This window comes from Brienomyrus brachyistius, chromosome 7 (assembly GCF_023856365.1).
Source record: "Brienomyrus brachyistius isolate T26 chromosome 7, BBRACH_0.4, whole genome shotgun sequence".
Taxonomy (NCBI): Eukaryota; Metazoa; Chordata; class Actinopteri; order Osteoglossiformes; family Mormyridae; genus Brienomyrus; species Brienomyrus brachyistius.
This window is the reverse complement of record NC_064539.1, coordinates 31,062,742-31,078,919: the sequence shown is the minus strand read 5'-3', so window position 1 is coordinate 31,078,919 and position 16,178 is coordinate 31,062,742. Positions and strand designations below refer to the sequence as shown.

At 54.9% G+C, this 16,178-nt stretch overlaps 1 protein-coding gene across 1 annotated transcript in view; it reads left to right on the top strand.

Moving 5' to 3' along the window:
• Positions 1–2,971, top strand: part of LOC125746423 (leucine-rich repeat transmembrane neuronal protein 4-like) — a 28,745-nt gene extending 25,774 nt beyond the window's left edge. The window contains exon 3 of the mRNA XM_049020364.1: positions 2,789–2,971. Within this exon, the coding sequence (XP_048876321.1) occupies positions 2,789–2,971 (183 nt within the window). The remainder of the gene's footprint in view (positions 1–2,788) is intronic.
• The last annotated feature ends 13,207 nt before the right edge of the window (positions 2,972–16,178 follow it).

Here is a 16,178-nt window from a genome sequence, read left to right as displayed (position 1 = left end):
CTCATGTCAGCGTTCAGTAATGGAGGCTGTATCCGGGTACAGATTCCTCATGTCAGCATTCAGTAATGGAGGCTGTATCCGGGTACAGATTCCTCATGTCAGCGTTCAGTAATGGAGGCTGTATCCGGGTACAGATTCCATATGTCTGTGTTCAGTATTGGAGGCTGTTTCCGAGTGCAGATTCTGCATGTCTGTGTTCAGTATTGGAGGCTGTTTCCGAGTGCCGATTCCACATGCCTGTGTTCAGTATTGGAGGCTGTTTCCGAGTGCAGATTCCATATGTCTGTGTTCAGTATTGGAGGCTGTTTCCGAGTGCAGATTCCGCATGTCTGTGTTCGGTATTGGAGGCTGTTTCCGAGTGCAGATTCCGCATGTCTGTGTTCAGTATTGGAGGCTGTTTCCGAGTGCAGATTCCACATGTCTGTGTTCAGTATTGGAGGCTGTTTCCGAGTGCAGATTCCGCATGTCTGTGTTCAGTATTGGAGGCTGTTTCCGAGTGCAGATTCCATATGTCTGTGTTCAGTATTGGAGGCTGTTTCCGAGTGCAGATTCCGCATGTCTGTGTTCAGTATTGGAGGCTGTTTCCGAGTGCAGATTCCGCATGTCTGTGTTCAGTATTGGAGGCTGTTTCCGAGTGCAGATTCCGCATGTCTGTGTTCAGTATTGGAGGCTGTTTCCGAGTGCAGATTCCATATGTCTGTGTTCAGTATTGGAGGCTGTTTCCGAGTGCAGATTCCATATGTCTGTGTTAGGTATTGGAGGCTGTTTCCGAGTGCAGATTCCATATGTCTGTGTTCAGTATTGGAGGCTGTTTCCGAGTGCAGATTCCATATGTCTGTGTTCAGTATTGGAGCTGTTTCCGAGTGCAGATTCCGCATGTCTGTGTTCAGTATTGGAGGCTGTTTCCGAGTGCAGATTCCGCATGTCTGTGTTCAGTATTGGAGGCTGTTTCCGAGTGCAGATTCCGCATGTCTTGAGGCCACCTCAACGAGGTCACGCTCCTAGCACACCCTTCCGCAACGCAGGACCCTGCCTGCTTTCTTTTCCACTTTATTTAATCCTGAGACCTGGAATTCTGGGAACAGTAGAAAGCCCCGTTACATTTTTTAATTGCTTAAAAAAATCAAACAAACAAGCTGGGGGCTGAGGGGGTTGTTAATGTCCATGAGAAGCCTGGCAGCAGTAATTAGGAAGGGTCCCTCAGACTCGGGGGGGGCACCATAGCTCCATCCCTGACACCTCACACATAGCATTCTGCTTCCATGTCCTTCCTTCTCCAATCATTTGTTCAGGAACTTCGGCGCCATGACTGGATGGAAGCATGCCCCCATGGGGGAGGTTGTTTAAAGTCACCTTTCGGCCTCTGTTATGTTTACCTCAGGAAAACCTGCCCATTGACACCCCCGGGAGCTGCTGAAGCACATTCCCCGCCTTCAGCGCTCGTTCGGGATTGCTTTCCGAATCGGTGTTAATAAACATTTTCATGTATCATCATATAAAATGCGGCTTATTGTGTAAAGAAAGACATCGCCGTAATCACTTCTGGGATATTTCAGTTATGGAGAACACGAATGAATAAGCTTATTTTTGAAGGGTAATGTCAGTACAAAGACATAACATGCCCGTAAAATCCTCCTCTCATCTTAACACTTAAAGAAACGGGTGGCTCTTTAATTAACATCGGGACAGTGGAACTCTTCACGCTTCACAGACCTGGGTTGTAGGGGGTGCTGGTGTCCCATGGCTGGCGGGGGGGGAGGTGCTTTTCCGTGAACACAAAGGGCCCTGTTCTCGGGTCGTAGGGTCACAGGACCCATGCAGATACCCAGGCTGCACCCAGCACAGTAAAGGCCACAGTGAGTGCTGCGTCCCACTGGTGTCCCAGTGCTAGTAGGGCAGCAGATGGCCAGCAGATGGCGTAATGGTCAAAGACCAACGGGCTGCTACATGTTCGTTTCTGATTGATCGTCATAAATAAAATTAATGAATGGAATGAATGTGCTGCTTTGAAAGGTACCTGCTGATTAAATGGTGTTTTGGGAGGGGTGGGAGGGTCATTCGGGCTGAGAGAGATGGGTAGTGCCCTCCTTGGTGATTGCGCATTTCCGTGTTTGTCTATGTGTGTGTGTGGATTATGTTTATATTTCATTGTTGAGACCACCTGTTATTAACCGGGTAAGGTTAGGGCTGGGTTAGCATTAGGGTTACAGTGTATGTGTGTGTGTCTGATTGTCTCAGGTCGCTCTCAGTCTTCACTGTCGAACCACAGTGGACGCCATGCTGACGCACTGCTAACAGCCCCCATGAGGGCCTGCTCTCAGCCGGTGGGGATGATCGCAGTGAGCAGTGCGTCATTCGTGTTAAAAACCCTGATTGTGTCGGTCTGTCCGCCTCTTCATGGTTTCTTGAGCAGCCCATTTAAAAAGAGGCTTAAAGACTTGAGGCCATTTCTTGGTGTGATTGCTAATTAAAGCTCACTGAGTCGCTCTGAGCTCACAGGCCAGGCTATGGCTTCAGCGTTCTGTTGGAGAGCCGTGCTGTCCGGGCTCTGACAGCAGTCAGCCGGCGTCAGCAAACACGATGAGAAGAATGGCTCTGGGAAACAGCAGCGCTAACAGCTGGGAGGGCAGGCTGCCTCATACAGGCATGCTGGAGGTCCCAGTGTCCCAGAATGCCTCTGCCAGCCTGGCACACACATATTCAGGTCCTTAAGAAGGGACTGGAATTCATTTGGTCTGCTGCCAGTCTGGTTTGATAGTCAGCTTCCTGGCACTTCTTTGGCACTCAGAGGGTCACTGGGACTGGGTATAGCTGGCTGGAGCTGGGTATGGCTGGCTGTGACTGGCTGGGGCTGGATATGGCTGACTGTGACTGGCTGGAGCTGGGTATGGCTGTCTGTGACTGGCTGGAACTGGGTATGACTGACTGTGACTGGCTGGAGCTGGGTGTGACTGGCTGGAGCTGGGTGTGACTGACTGTGACTGGCTGGAGCTGGGTATGGCTGACTGTGACTGGCTGGGGCTGGGTATGGCTGACTGTGACTGGCTGGGGCTGGGTATGGCTGACTGTGACTGGCTGGAGCTGGGTATGGCTGACTGTGACTGGTTGCGGTTGGGTATGGCTGACTGTGACTGGCTGGGGCTGGGTATGGCTGACTGTGACTGGCTGGGGCTGGTATGACTGACTGTGACTGGCTGGGGCTGGGTATCGCTGACTGTGACTGGCTGAGCTGGGTATGGCTGACTGTGACTGGCTGGGGCTGGGTATGGCTGACTGTGACTGGCTGGGGCTGGGTATGGCTGACTGTGACTGGCTGGAGCTGGATATGGCTGACTGTGACTGGCTGGGGCACGGTATGACTGACTGTGACTGGCTGGGGCACGGTATGACTGACTGTGACTGGCTGGAGCTGGGTATGGCTGACTGTGACTGGCTGGAGCTGGGTATGGCTGACTGTGACTGGCTGGGGCAGGGTATGACTGACTGTGACTGGCTGGAGCTGGGTATGGCTGACTGTGACTGGCTGGAGCTGGGTATGGCTGACTGTGACTGGCTGGAGCTGGGTATGGCTGACTGTGACTGGCTGGGGCAGGGTATGGCTGACTGTGACTGGTTGCGGTTGGGTTATGGCTGACTGTGACTGGCTGGAGCTGGGTATGGCTGACTGTGACTGGCTGGGGCTGGGTATGACTGACTGTGACTGGCTGGGGCTGGGTATGGCTGACTGTGACTGGCTGGAGCTGGGTATGGCTGACTGTGACTGGCTGGGGCTGGGTATGACTGACTGTGACTGGCTGGGGCTGGGTATGGCTGACTGTGACTGGCTGGAGCTGGGTATGGCTGGCTGGGGCTCACTGCCCTGCACAGCTTCTTATTGATCCTTCCGATACTCATGTGAGCTTCACTGAATCAGGTCCCTGCTTTGTGTTGAAGTCTCACCCTCACTCCACCTGCACGGTTCTCCCGGCTCCCAGGATTTTGTCATTATAAAGTCATCTTGTTCTTTTTTATCCTAATCTGTTCTGCTTGTAGCTGTTTCTCTGGCCATGGTGACGCATCTTACTCTCCTGCACTCTTCAGTGAAGGATAAACAGGCCCTAGATCACACCCTACACTTTCTATAAAAGCCTCTGCGAAGTGACAAGATTCTGAAGATCTCGTCTCTTTCTGGGCCCCAGTAGTTCTGTCGGCTTCCCAAAGGCGGCTCTGTGGTAAATGTTTCTGTATCAGACGGGTGGCTGCTGTCCCTTTACTTCTTCACAGTGTTGCTATACTTTTACTTCAATATTCCTTTAGTAGGTACTTTCTACTAGGGTAACTCACACGTGTGGTGGATAGCATGTTTAGTGCTGCATGGATTAGAGTATCTAATCTCTTCTGTCAACAGCAGATGCTAAACACATGAGGGACTCTGCAGATCTGGACAGGGTCTGGATCATTGCATTACTATGAAAAGAATGTTATCTTCCACTTCAGTTAACTGAATACATGCTCTAGGAGAATGTTCTGTATTTCTTCAAAGGTCAAGGTGGTGTAAAGGTGATGGAGGAGAACATGTAGTTTGTAGGTGATGGAGGAGAGCAGGTGGTGTGAAAGTGATGGAGGAGAACATGTAGTTTGTAGGTGATGGAGGAGAGCAGGTGGGTGTGAAGGTGATGGAGGAGAACATGTAGTTTGTAGGTGATGGAGGAGAGCAGGTGGTGTGAAGGTGATGGAGGAGAACATGTAGGTTTGCAGGTGATGGAGGAGAGCAGGTGGTGTGAAGGTGATGGAGGAGAACATGTAGTTTGTAGGTGATGGAGGAGAGCAGGTGGTGTGAAGGTGATGGAGGAGAACATGTAGTTTGCAGGTGATGGAGGAGAGCAGGTGGTGTGAAGGTGATGGAGGAGAACATGTAGTTTGCAGGTGATGGAGGAGAGCAGGTGGTGTGAAGGTGATGGAGGAGAACATGTAGTTTGCAGGTGATGGAGGAGAGCAGGTGGTGTGAAGGTGATGGAGGAGAACATGTAGTTTGTAGGTGATGAGGAGAGCAGGTGGTGTGAAGGTGATGGAGGAGAACATGTAGTTTGCAGGTGATGGAGGAGAGCAGGTGGTGTGAAGGTGATGGAGGAGAACATGTAGTTTGCAGGTGATGGAGGAGAGCAGGTGGTGTGAAGGTGATGGAGGAGAACATGTAGTTTGCAGGTGATGGAGGAGAGCAGGTGGTGTGAAGGTGATGGAGGAGAACATGTAGTTTGCAGGTGATGGAGGAGAGCAGGTGGTGTGAAGGTGATGGAGGAGAACATGTAGTTTGTAGGTGATGGAGGAGAGCAGGTGGTGTGAAGGTGATGGAGGAGAACATGTAGTTTGCAGGTGATGGAGGAGAGCAGGTGGTGTGAAGGTGATGGAGGAGAACATGTAGTTTGCAGGTGATGGAGGAGAGCAGGTGGTGTGAAGGTGATGGAGGAGAACATGTAGTTTGCAGGTGATGGAGGAGAGCAGGTGGTGTGAAGGTGATGGAGGAGAACATGTAGTTTGTAGGTGATGGAGGAGAGCAGGTGGTGTGAGGTGATGGAGGAGAACATGTAGTTTGCAGGTGATGGAGGAGAGCAGGTGGTGTGAAGGTGATGGAGGAGAACATGTAGTTTGCAGGTGATGGAGGAGAGCAGGTGGTGTGAAGGTGATGGAGGAGAACATGTAGTTTGCAGGTGATGGAGGAGAGCAGGTGGTGTGAAGGTGATGGAGGAGAACATGTAGTTTGTAGGTGATGGAGGAGAGCAGGTGGTGATGACAGTCTGTGCTCTCCTTCTCCATCCCCTATTCCATCTTCCATACCATGCTGAGGGGGGAGGACTGGTATGGGTGGGGTTGGTCATCGTGCTCAGGGCCTCATGCTCCAAGTCCAATCCGCCTCGATCTGTTGCTGAGACAGGTTGTGGAGATGGACCCTAAACCATGCACCAAGCATTCCTTACCGCCCCACACACCGGCAACATCCCTGATTCAGATTTTTAGCTTTTTTCACCGCCGAAGTTGGCTTTCCTGCCTGCACCCCCCCCCCCTTCAGCATTTTCCCCTCATTCATCTCAGGAGCCGTCACAGTATTCTGAGCGGCGGGGGGCAGCTCTGCACAGCCCACACAAACGCCTGCATTCTCTGTGACCATCAAAACAATGTCGGGCTCATTTAATATCACTAAAAACACCACATCAGCGGAGTTGTTCAGCTTGAAGACATTGTATTTCGCTTCACAGATGCTTCCCTGACTTTCATTATGTACTTTTTCTTGTGTTTCCCTGCTAGCTGCCTTTTCCCGAAGGCAGATGAGCTTTCAGTTGCCTCTTCCTTCCTGAGTGGCCCCCTGGTCGCCCGCATGATACTGTACTGTTCTGCCATCTGATCCATTATCACTCTGCTGTCATAAAGACGCCGCTAGCAGGTTTTCCCGGAGCCCCAACCCACCCCCACACCGCGTCATGGTGCTGTTGCGCAGGGATTCATCTGCATACAAGATAATCTGGACAAAACCTTAAGTTATATATAAACCAGCTGTGAAAAGATATTGCAGAATGCAGGATCTTCTGATGGGGCGGCATGGTGGTGCAGTGGTTAGCACTGTTGCCTCACACCTCTGGTACCCGGGTTCGAGTCTCCGCCTGGGTCACATGTGTGTGGAGTTTGCATGTTCTCCCCATGTCGTCATGGGGTTTCCTCCGGGTACTCCGGTTTCCCCCCACAGTCCAAAGACATGCTGAGGCTGATTGGAGTTACTAAATTGCCCGTAGGTGTGTATGCGTGAGTGAATGGTGTGTGAGTGTGCCCTGTGATGGGCTGGCCCCCCATCCTGGGTTGTTTCCCTGCCTCGTGCCCATTGCTTCTGGGATAGGCCTCCAGACCCCCACAACCCAGTAGGATAAGCAATTTGGAAAATGGATGGATGGAATGTGAGGTTTTCTCAAATATTAAAGGTGTTCTGGAATGTGAGGTTTCTCGGCTATTAAAGGTGTTAAAGGGAATGTGGTGGGCAGAAGGAGCCTCAACAGGTGGCACTATTAAGGGGCTGTAACTCTGCCCAGACGGGCTGCCCAGCTGCCGGCTCACACTGCTCAGGTTTCACAGACAAGCAGAACGCAGGTCTGTATTTCTGAGGAAGCCTCCTTCCAGAGAACGCAGTGTTTGTGTGCAGAGTGGCGGACCTGTCCTGCACAGAGCCACTTTATGGGCGCTGGCTGAGGGTGTGAAACGGGTGACAGTGACATCTACTGCAAACACAGACACTGCAAAGCAGACACTGCAAAGCAGACACTGCTGTTCCAGCCTGTCAGGCCTCTCATTATTCTACCATGTTTTTTGTGTTTTCTGTTGCTTCTCTCTGTACTGTTTCCATCCACATAGATGCGGGGGGCACCTGGAGGACATGAGACCTGATCCACTGGCCCCATTGCCAGCTAAATTCAGCCCCCGTACCCATCTCCCCCACACCCCAACACCCAGCCCTCAGAACTCAGCCCCCCCACACCCCAACACCCAGCCCTCAGAACTCAGCCCCCCCACACCCCAACACCCAGCCCTCAGAACTCAGCCCCCCACACCCCAACACCCAGGCCTCAGAACTCACCCCCCCACTCCCCAACACCCAGCCCTCAGAACTCAGCCCCCCCACTCCCCAACACCCAGCCCTCAGAACTCAGCCCCCCCACACCCCAACACCCAGCCCTCAGAACTCAGCCCCCCCACTCCCCAACACCCAGCCCTCAGAACTCAGCCCCCCCACTCCCCAACACCCAGCCCTCAGAACTCAGCCCCCCCACACCCCAACACCCCAGCCCTCAGAACTCAGCCCCCCCACTCCCCAACACCCAGCCCTCAGAACTCAGCCCCCCCACACCCCAACACCCAGCCCTCAGAACTCAGCCCCCCCACTCCCCAACACCCAGCCCTCAGAACTCAGCCCCCCCCACTCCCCAACACCCAGCCCTCAGAACTCAGCCCCCCCACTCCCCAACACCCAGCCCTCAGAACTCAGCCCCCCCACACCCCAACACCCAGCCCTCAGAACTCAGCCCCCCCACTCCCCAACACCCAGGCCTCAGAACTCACCCCCCCACACCCCAACACCCAGCCCTCAGAACTCAGCCCCCCCACACCCCAACACCCAGCCCTCAGAACTCAGCCCCCCCACTCCCCAACACCCAGCCCTCAGAACTCAGCCCCCCCACACCCCAACACCCAGCCCTCAGAACTCAGCCCCCCCACTCCCCAACACCCAGGCCTCAGAACTCAGCCCCCCCACTCCCCAACACCCAGGCCTCAGAACTCAGCCCCCCCACTCCCCAACACCCAGCCCTCAGAACTCACCCCCCCACTCCCCAACACCCAGGCCTCAGAACTCACCCCCCCACACCCCAACACCCAGCCCTCAGAACTCAGCCCCCCCACTCCCCAACACCCAGCCCTCAGAACTCACCCCCCCACTCCCCAACACCCAGCCCTCAGAACTCACCCCCCCACACCCCAACACCCAGCCCTCAGAACTCACCCCCCCACTCCCCAACACCCAGCCCTCAGAACTCACCCCCCCACACCCCAACACCCAGCCCTCAGAACTCAGCCCCCCCACTCCCCAACACCCAGCCCTCAGAACTCACCCCCCCACACCCCAACACCCAGCCCTCAGAACTCAGCCCCCCCACTCCCCAACCACCCAGCCCTCAGAACTCACCCCCCCACTCCCCAACACCCAGCCCTCAGAACTCAGCCCCCCCACTCCCCAACACCCAGCCCTCAGAACTCACCCCCCCCACACCCCAACACCCAGCCCTCAGAACTCACCCCCCCCACACCCCAACACCCAGGCCTCAGAACTCACCCCCCCACACCCCAACACCCAGCCCTCAGAACTCAGCCCCCCACACCCCAACACCCAGGCCTCAGAACTCACCCCCCCACTCCCCAACACCCAGGCCTCAGAACTCACCCCCCCCACTCCCCAACACCCAGCCCTCAGAACTCAGCCCCCCCACTCCCCAACACCCAGGCCTCAGAACTCACCCCCCCACTCCCCAACACCCAGCCCTCAGAACTCAGCCCCCCCACTCCCCAACACCCAGCCCTCAGAACTCACCCCCCCACTCCCCAACACCCAGCCCTCAGAACTCAGCCCCCCACACCCCAACACCCAGCCCTCAGAACTCACCCCCCCACTCCCCAACACCCAGCCCTCAGAACTCAGCCCCCCACTCCCCAACACCCAGCCCTCAGAACTCAGCCCCCCCACACCCCAACACCCAGCCCTCAGAACTCACCCCCCCCACTCCCCAACACCCAGCCCTCAGAACTCAGCCCCCCCACTCCCCAACACCCAGCCCTCAGAACTCAGCCCCCCCCCACTCCCCAACACCCAGCCCTCAGAACTCAGCCCCCCCACTCCCCAACACCCAGCCCTCAGAACTCAGCCCCCCCACTCCCAACACCCAGGCCTCAGAACTCACCCCCCCCCACTCCCCAACACCCAGCCCTCAGAACTCAGCCCCCCCACTCCCCAACACCCAGCCCTCAGAACTCAGCCCCCCCACACCCCCAACACCCAGGCCTCAGAACTCAGCCCCCCCCACTCCCCAACACCCCACACCCCAACACCCAGGCCTCAGAACTCAGCCCCCCCACACCCCAACACCCAGCCCTCAGAACTCAGCCCCCCCCACACCCCAACACCCAGGCCTCAGAACTCAGCCCCCCCACTCCCCAACACCCAGCCCTCAGAACTCAGCCCCCCACCACACCCCAACACCCAGGCCTCAGAACTCAGCCCCCCCACACCCCAACCACCCAGGCCTCAGAACTCAGCCCCCCCACACCCCAACACCCAGGCCCTCAGAACTCAGCCCCCCCCACTCCCCAACACCCAGCCCTCAGAACTCACCCCCCCACTCCCCAACACCCAGCCCTCAGAAACTCAGCCCCCCCACTCCCCAACACCCAGGCCTCAGAACTCACCCCCCCACACCCCAACACCCAGCCCTCAGAACTCACCCCCCCCACTCCCCAACACCCAGGCCTCAGAACTCAGCCCCCCCACTCCCCAACACCCAGGCCTCAGAACTCACCCCCCCACACCCCAACACCCAGCCCTCAGAACTCACCCCCCCCACACCCCAACACCCAGGCCTCAGAACTCAGCCCCCCCACTCCCCAACACCCAGCCCTCAGAACTCAGCCCCCCCACTCCCCAACACCCAGCCCTCAGAACTCAGGCCCCCCCACTCCCCAACACCCAGGCCTCAGAACTCACCCCCCCACTCCCCAACACCCCAGCCCTCAGAACTCAGCCCCCCCCACTCCCCAACACCCAGCCCTCAGAACTCAGCCCCCCCACTCCCCAACACCCAGCCCTCAGAACTCAGCCCCCCCACTCCCCAACACCCAGGCCTCAGAACTCAGCCCCCCCACACCCCAACACCCAGGGCCCACAGCACAGGCTCATATCAGGTACCCTTGCGGTCGGCAGTGGAGCCCCTGCATCCCCTAGGAATGCACTTAAGATGAATAAGCCGGCATCTCCATCTGAGTCTAACATCTGCACCTCAGAGAGAAGCGCTTAGGCTGCATGGCAGCTCTGCAGAAAAAATGATGACAGAAATGACCATTAAAGGGCAAAAATATTGTTTTGTTTTGCATGTTGTCAAAAGATAGGACACAACATACTTTACTGATCCCAGGGGAAACCCTTCATATAATACAGTTATAGTGATAATACTCATTATTAATTAATATCAATTAATAATATTAATGCTCGGTGTGGGATTTTGAGTTAGGCCATTGATTGTGGCTTTGGGCAAAATAAAAACATGCATTAATGAGAGCGTGGGGGGTGGAGGATAAGGCGTTGGGGGGCGGGCTTGCCCGGAGGCCAGGCCGGTATGTGAGTGGGGCACAGCAGTGGGGCTGCTCTCTATAAGCTACACCACCAAAGGCTGCATCTTATCCTCAGCATTACGGTGAATTCTGCGGCGGCTGTAAGCCCTCTCAGCAGTTCATCACCCCCCCAGACCCACCCCCCAGGCGCTGAGGTGAGGCCTCGTCCTTGTTGAGGAAATGAATCACGCTCTTAAAGAATTGCCTTAAACAGTGCTGACTAAAGCTTGTTTCACGCATGCTTGATTTAGGCAGAGGCAGAGCACAGCACCTCCAGGCCACTTTGCCGCCCCCCTGCAGGCCTGCCAGTGCATGGCACTGGAAAAGCTGACCCTGGTTTACGGCATGCCATATGCGGTGTGCATTTCTGCTTTGCTGGCCCCCTGTCATTAAAGGTGCCCTTTTTGTGGGATTTGCCACAGCACCTCCACGTCCACTCGTGATGCTTTCACTGATGGAGGCTGTCACACCAGCTTTCAGATTTTTCAGCACCTCAGGTCATAATCCTCGTTAACAGGAGAGTCTGTCTCGATGCGGGCTGAGGTGGAGGGAGACTCACAGCTGTTCACTCGTGCTTGTCTTTTAATTGCCTGATTGGTATCATTAGTAAAGTGGTTCCCAAGGTGTCCTAAGTGGCGTCTGCTTGCGAGCATTAAAGCGTGACTAGAAGGACCCACCCCCCCCCCCCCACCCCCGGGAAGCAACAGTGGAACGGTCCAGACTTGGTATAAATAGCAGGAGCATTAAACTCACTTCGCAGTGGACTGTGCCTGTCGCGTCTTCTTTTGGCTTTACTGTCCAGTTGGTCCTGTACTGTTTGCACTGGTGTATTTGTGGATTCTGGTGATACAACAGGAGGACGCTGGGGGTATTAAAGCTGTATAGCTAATTAGTAGTAATTACGGCAGGTTATTGAAGGAAAACATACAGCTGTGGGACCTGTGGGATTTAGCTTGGCTCCCGTTCTGTGGAACGTGTTGAAGGAGCGGGGCCGGGATGGGGAGGGCAGGTCCAGTGTGTGTGTTGGGGGGGGGGGGGGGGGGGGGGGTCGCAGAGTGCAGGTGGCTGTGGGCTGGGCTGGGCTAGTGATCAAGCAGGTAGGTGTGGGATGCATGTCCCTCAGCACAGCAGGGCTGCCGGATAGACGCAGCCCACATAACACTGAGCAGTTTGCAGCTTCAGTACTGCCGTGTTAATAATGCAAAGTACATCTTAGGTTGCATGTGTTTGTTTCGGGCACGGGGGGGGCACGGGGGAGGCACGGTGCCTCAGTAGACATCCTCACACGTCATGGGTTGGGGTTTTGAATCCCACCTCTACTCTGTCCGTGTAGAGTTCACATGTTCTCACCGTGTTTCTTCCCACGTTACATGCTTCCCTCACACAGTACAAAGACATGGCCTACATCCCAAAGCTGATCATTTGACAGCTCCCTTGATGACACCTGGCTAAAGTTGAACATTTATGAAGCTGATGAGGGTTGGAAGTAGTGCGTGAGCGAGGAAGGCAGCACGGACAAAAAGTGGTATCGGGACACACTTGCATCCTTGATGACTTGTTGCGTTCCCCTTGCATGTTTGAAGTCACCTCTGAAGTAGAGGCTCTACCACTTCATGTATGGGTGTCACCAAAGGTGATTTTCCCTTCAGTACAGGGTTCCCTCATTTGAACTTCCACATGCCACCGGCAAATTGATTGAGTGATTTTAGTGAAAATTGGCCCTCAATGACTATTTTCAGTATTTGGACAGCACTTCAACATCTGGAATTCAAGGAAGGAGAGATGGGGAGGCGATAGCTATGGAGAGAGGACAGCGATGGAGAGGGGACAGCAATGCAGAGCCCCTGTGTTTGTACCATCTCTCTCCAGCTGTACATTTGAGTACCGATGTCACACAGCTGTCTGGGTCCAACCGGGAACATGCAGAGCAGAAGGGAAAGTGCAGAAGAAAGAGAAGAGCATGAGGAGGAGGGTGGAGAGAAAAGATGCTGGAGGAGCCCAGCCTCCCTCCCTTCTCCAGGGCTCCTGCATTGGTTGCCTTCCTGCTGGGGGGCTGATACTCTCACAGCCTGGCTTTTCATCTGTGGTTCTCTGAGGTTCTCCTTGATCTGTGCTCCAGGTACCTTAAACTTTCAGTGTTTTCAGGTGTGTGACACTGTCCCCGATGACAGGGTCATTATGGATGTGATAGCAGGAACAGTGTCGGGCGAGGCGGAGATTACAGGCCCAGGTCTCAGTCAGCCTCTGCTGATACAGACTGTTAACAGTCGTGTTTCCCTGCCAGCCAGGTATCGGGCTCATTAAACCACGACGTGACGCAGGCCTGGCTCTTTTCAGGGGTGAATTCAGGCAAAACCGTGGCAGATAATGGAAAATGGACCAAGATGAACATTTGATGTGGTTGGAGCCCCACTCCCCATCTCCATCACACCAGCATGGGCGGGACAGGAGAAATCCCCCCCAGGGAGAGACACGTGCCGTCGTCGAGGTCCCCACCATGTGGAGGTCTGGCATCCGTTTTGTTAAAATCCCTCAAGTTAACCTGCCGGCTGGATTTCCTTCTGCTGCCTCTGGCTGCTACATTCATCAAGTCCAGAGAAGCTCCAAAGAGCAGCACTGACTCAGCAGAAGTGATTCGAAAGCTTTCGCCGCAATGGCATGGCAGCGGCTCTTCTGCAGGGGGTGGGGGGTCCATGGCATGGCAGCGGCTCTTCTGCAGGGGGTGGGGGGTCCATGGCATGGCAGCGGCTCTTCTGCAGGGGGTGGGGGGTCCATGGCATGGCGGTGGGAAGCGTGTCACGTCCTGTTTAAATGTGTGACATGCTCTGTCTCCCTCTGAGTACCTCATGTGCCCCTCTGCAGACTCCATGTACCAACGGCACGTTACCATGGTGACCGAGTATGGAACAGACAAGGCATTCCGTCGTTACACTTCTCGATGTGACGTGAGCATTCCATTATCCCATTATTGTTGCTATGTCAACAAGCCTTTGCATCTCATGTCAGTTAAGCGGTGTCGTTACATAACAGCGCCCCCCACTGGCCCTGAAGTGATCTTGCATTGTTGGTGTAATAAAGGCAGTGCATGGGTTAGGTGATGTGATGACACCTTGGCGGGCAGCACACTCACGGTAGCCGTTTAGCGGGCGGCGTGGTACTGGGACATACTCAGGGAGGCCGCAAGCGCAGAGCAAAATGCCGACGCCGCAGACAGTCCCCCTCGAGACGGACCCCCTCGCTTGCCCTGCCCACCCGGCCACCCGGAAGGATCCTCGACCCTTGGGACTGTCAGAGTGGAAGCGGAGCGGCTGCAGTCAGGATGCACCGTTGGAGCTGATCTGTTAGCCGGGTCGTACAGGGAGGTTCTGGGTGAGAGACGCATGGCTCAGTGTGCAGCTACGGCCAGGTCACTCACAGCTAATGGTAACGCTCTAAGGGATGCTGAGAGGCTCCTGCCCCCCGCCTGTCTCGTCTGTAGGAATTTGCCCCTGCTGCTTGACTGGGACAGACCTTCCGCCTTTCTCATCCCACCCCTCCTGGCTTGTTTCGCCACCCCTATGCCCATATCGTTTACAATATCATTATTCCAGCCGCGCATCACAAATAGTTTTTTTTTTTGCATAAATTGCAGTCTGTGGAGGGGGCTGTGTTTCCCTCGCTGTCTCTTTCTCTCTCTCTGCCTGTGGGCGAGAATGATTGACAGGTCCATTGTTGCAGCACCATTATGGCAGATTCCCATTTGGTCCATCCCAGCTAACATGCCAGCCTGCCAGTGCATGTCGCCACTGCCGATCCCAGTGGCTGGGAGCTCGTCCTGGCTAACGCTGTCCTGCGCCCTATCATACAACCTCCCATGCAGCACCAACCTCGCGTTTCTCAGGAGACATGCAAAGGTCTGTTCTCCTCGCTATCTGTCAGACACGGGCAGATACATGGGAGCATAACTGGCACAATCTGCACTGAGGGTGAGGAGCAGCCTTCCGGAAAGCTCCGGAGGCCTGCCGTGGGAAAGGCTGCAACATGTCACCGTGTCACCCTAGGGCATGGTCCTCCTCAAGGTCCTGTTCTAAGGGCGGAATCATGTTCTGAACCTGGGTCACACTGACAGGCTCATGGGAGTTTTACTCAAAAATGTTCTGAGGGCAGAGGAAAAAAAAATTATTCAGAGAGATAACCAATCAGACTGTAGATGACACAGGGACCAAGACATCTGATTGGTTGGTCCCACCTCCTCTAGCTAGGTTATCTCTCTGAACCAGTCATTTTTCCTTCTGCCCTCAGAACATTTTTGTGTAAGTAAAACTCCCATGAGCCACAGTGACAGTGAGCCCTGACTGTGTCTCTGCATAGTGGAATCTGAATGGCTGCGGTCCGTCCTTCTGGCCACATGCAGCGCCCCCTGGTGTCACACGCCAGTCACTGTCACCCTGGAAAGGTTACCTGACTTTGGTACTTAGCATGGGCCTGCAGGACAATGCTGCCTGACAGAAGCCTCCCCCATTCGGAAAGCGAGAACAAAACTCATTGTGCAACCTGTCTGTCAGACAACAGGGGGGTGTGGTGGCTGTGGGCATGCACCTGTGATTTTACACATGGGTGATAGTGAGGGGGCAGCATGTGTCAGTCCTCACAGAGGAAGCCTGAGTGGCACATGGGTGCAGAGTGGGAGGAGTTGGAGGCGGGGTTAGGCTTTGCAGCGGGTCATGTGACGGTGCTCCGCTTGTCCCTTAAATCCACCTATGGGATGCTGCTTATGCAATGAAGAAGCAGAGCAACATTTTTGTTTTATGTCTTAAATATTGTCATTTCCATGCCCGGGAGAGAACCGTCGGGCAGCTGCGGCTTCAAATCTTGCCCCTGCTGTGTTGGATTTCCCGGTGTGGCCGGGGTTCCAGTGCTGTGTCCCACTCAGAGTGGCTGCTCATCACTCCAATTTACTCCCAAGTTACAGACTGAATGGAATTCCCAGTGGAGCGTTGGTCCCGTTCCGCTGCCGCATGTGAAGCTCCAGGAAGGAGGGCAGCTTTTTCTCCCCTCTGTAAGCTGCCACGCTTCACATGAACAGTGTGACGGATGAAATGCAACAGTTGCTTCATTTTAAACACCTCTTTTTATTTTCGTCATCTTTTTACTTCATTCATCTTTCTCTCACTTACTTCCTTTATCCTCCCACACCACCCTCTCCCTCCCTTCGTCTCTCCTCTCTTTCCCTCCTTCTGTCACTCTCCCTCTTTCTCCCCCCTTCTTCCTTTCTCACTCCCCTTACTCTCACTCCCTTCATCTCT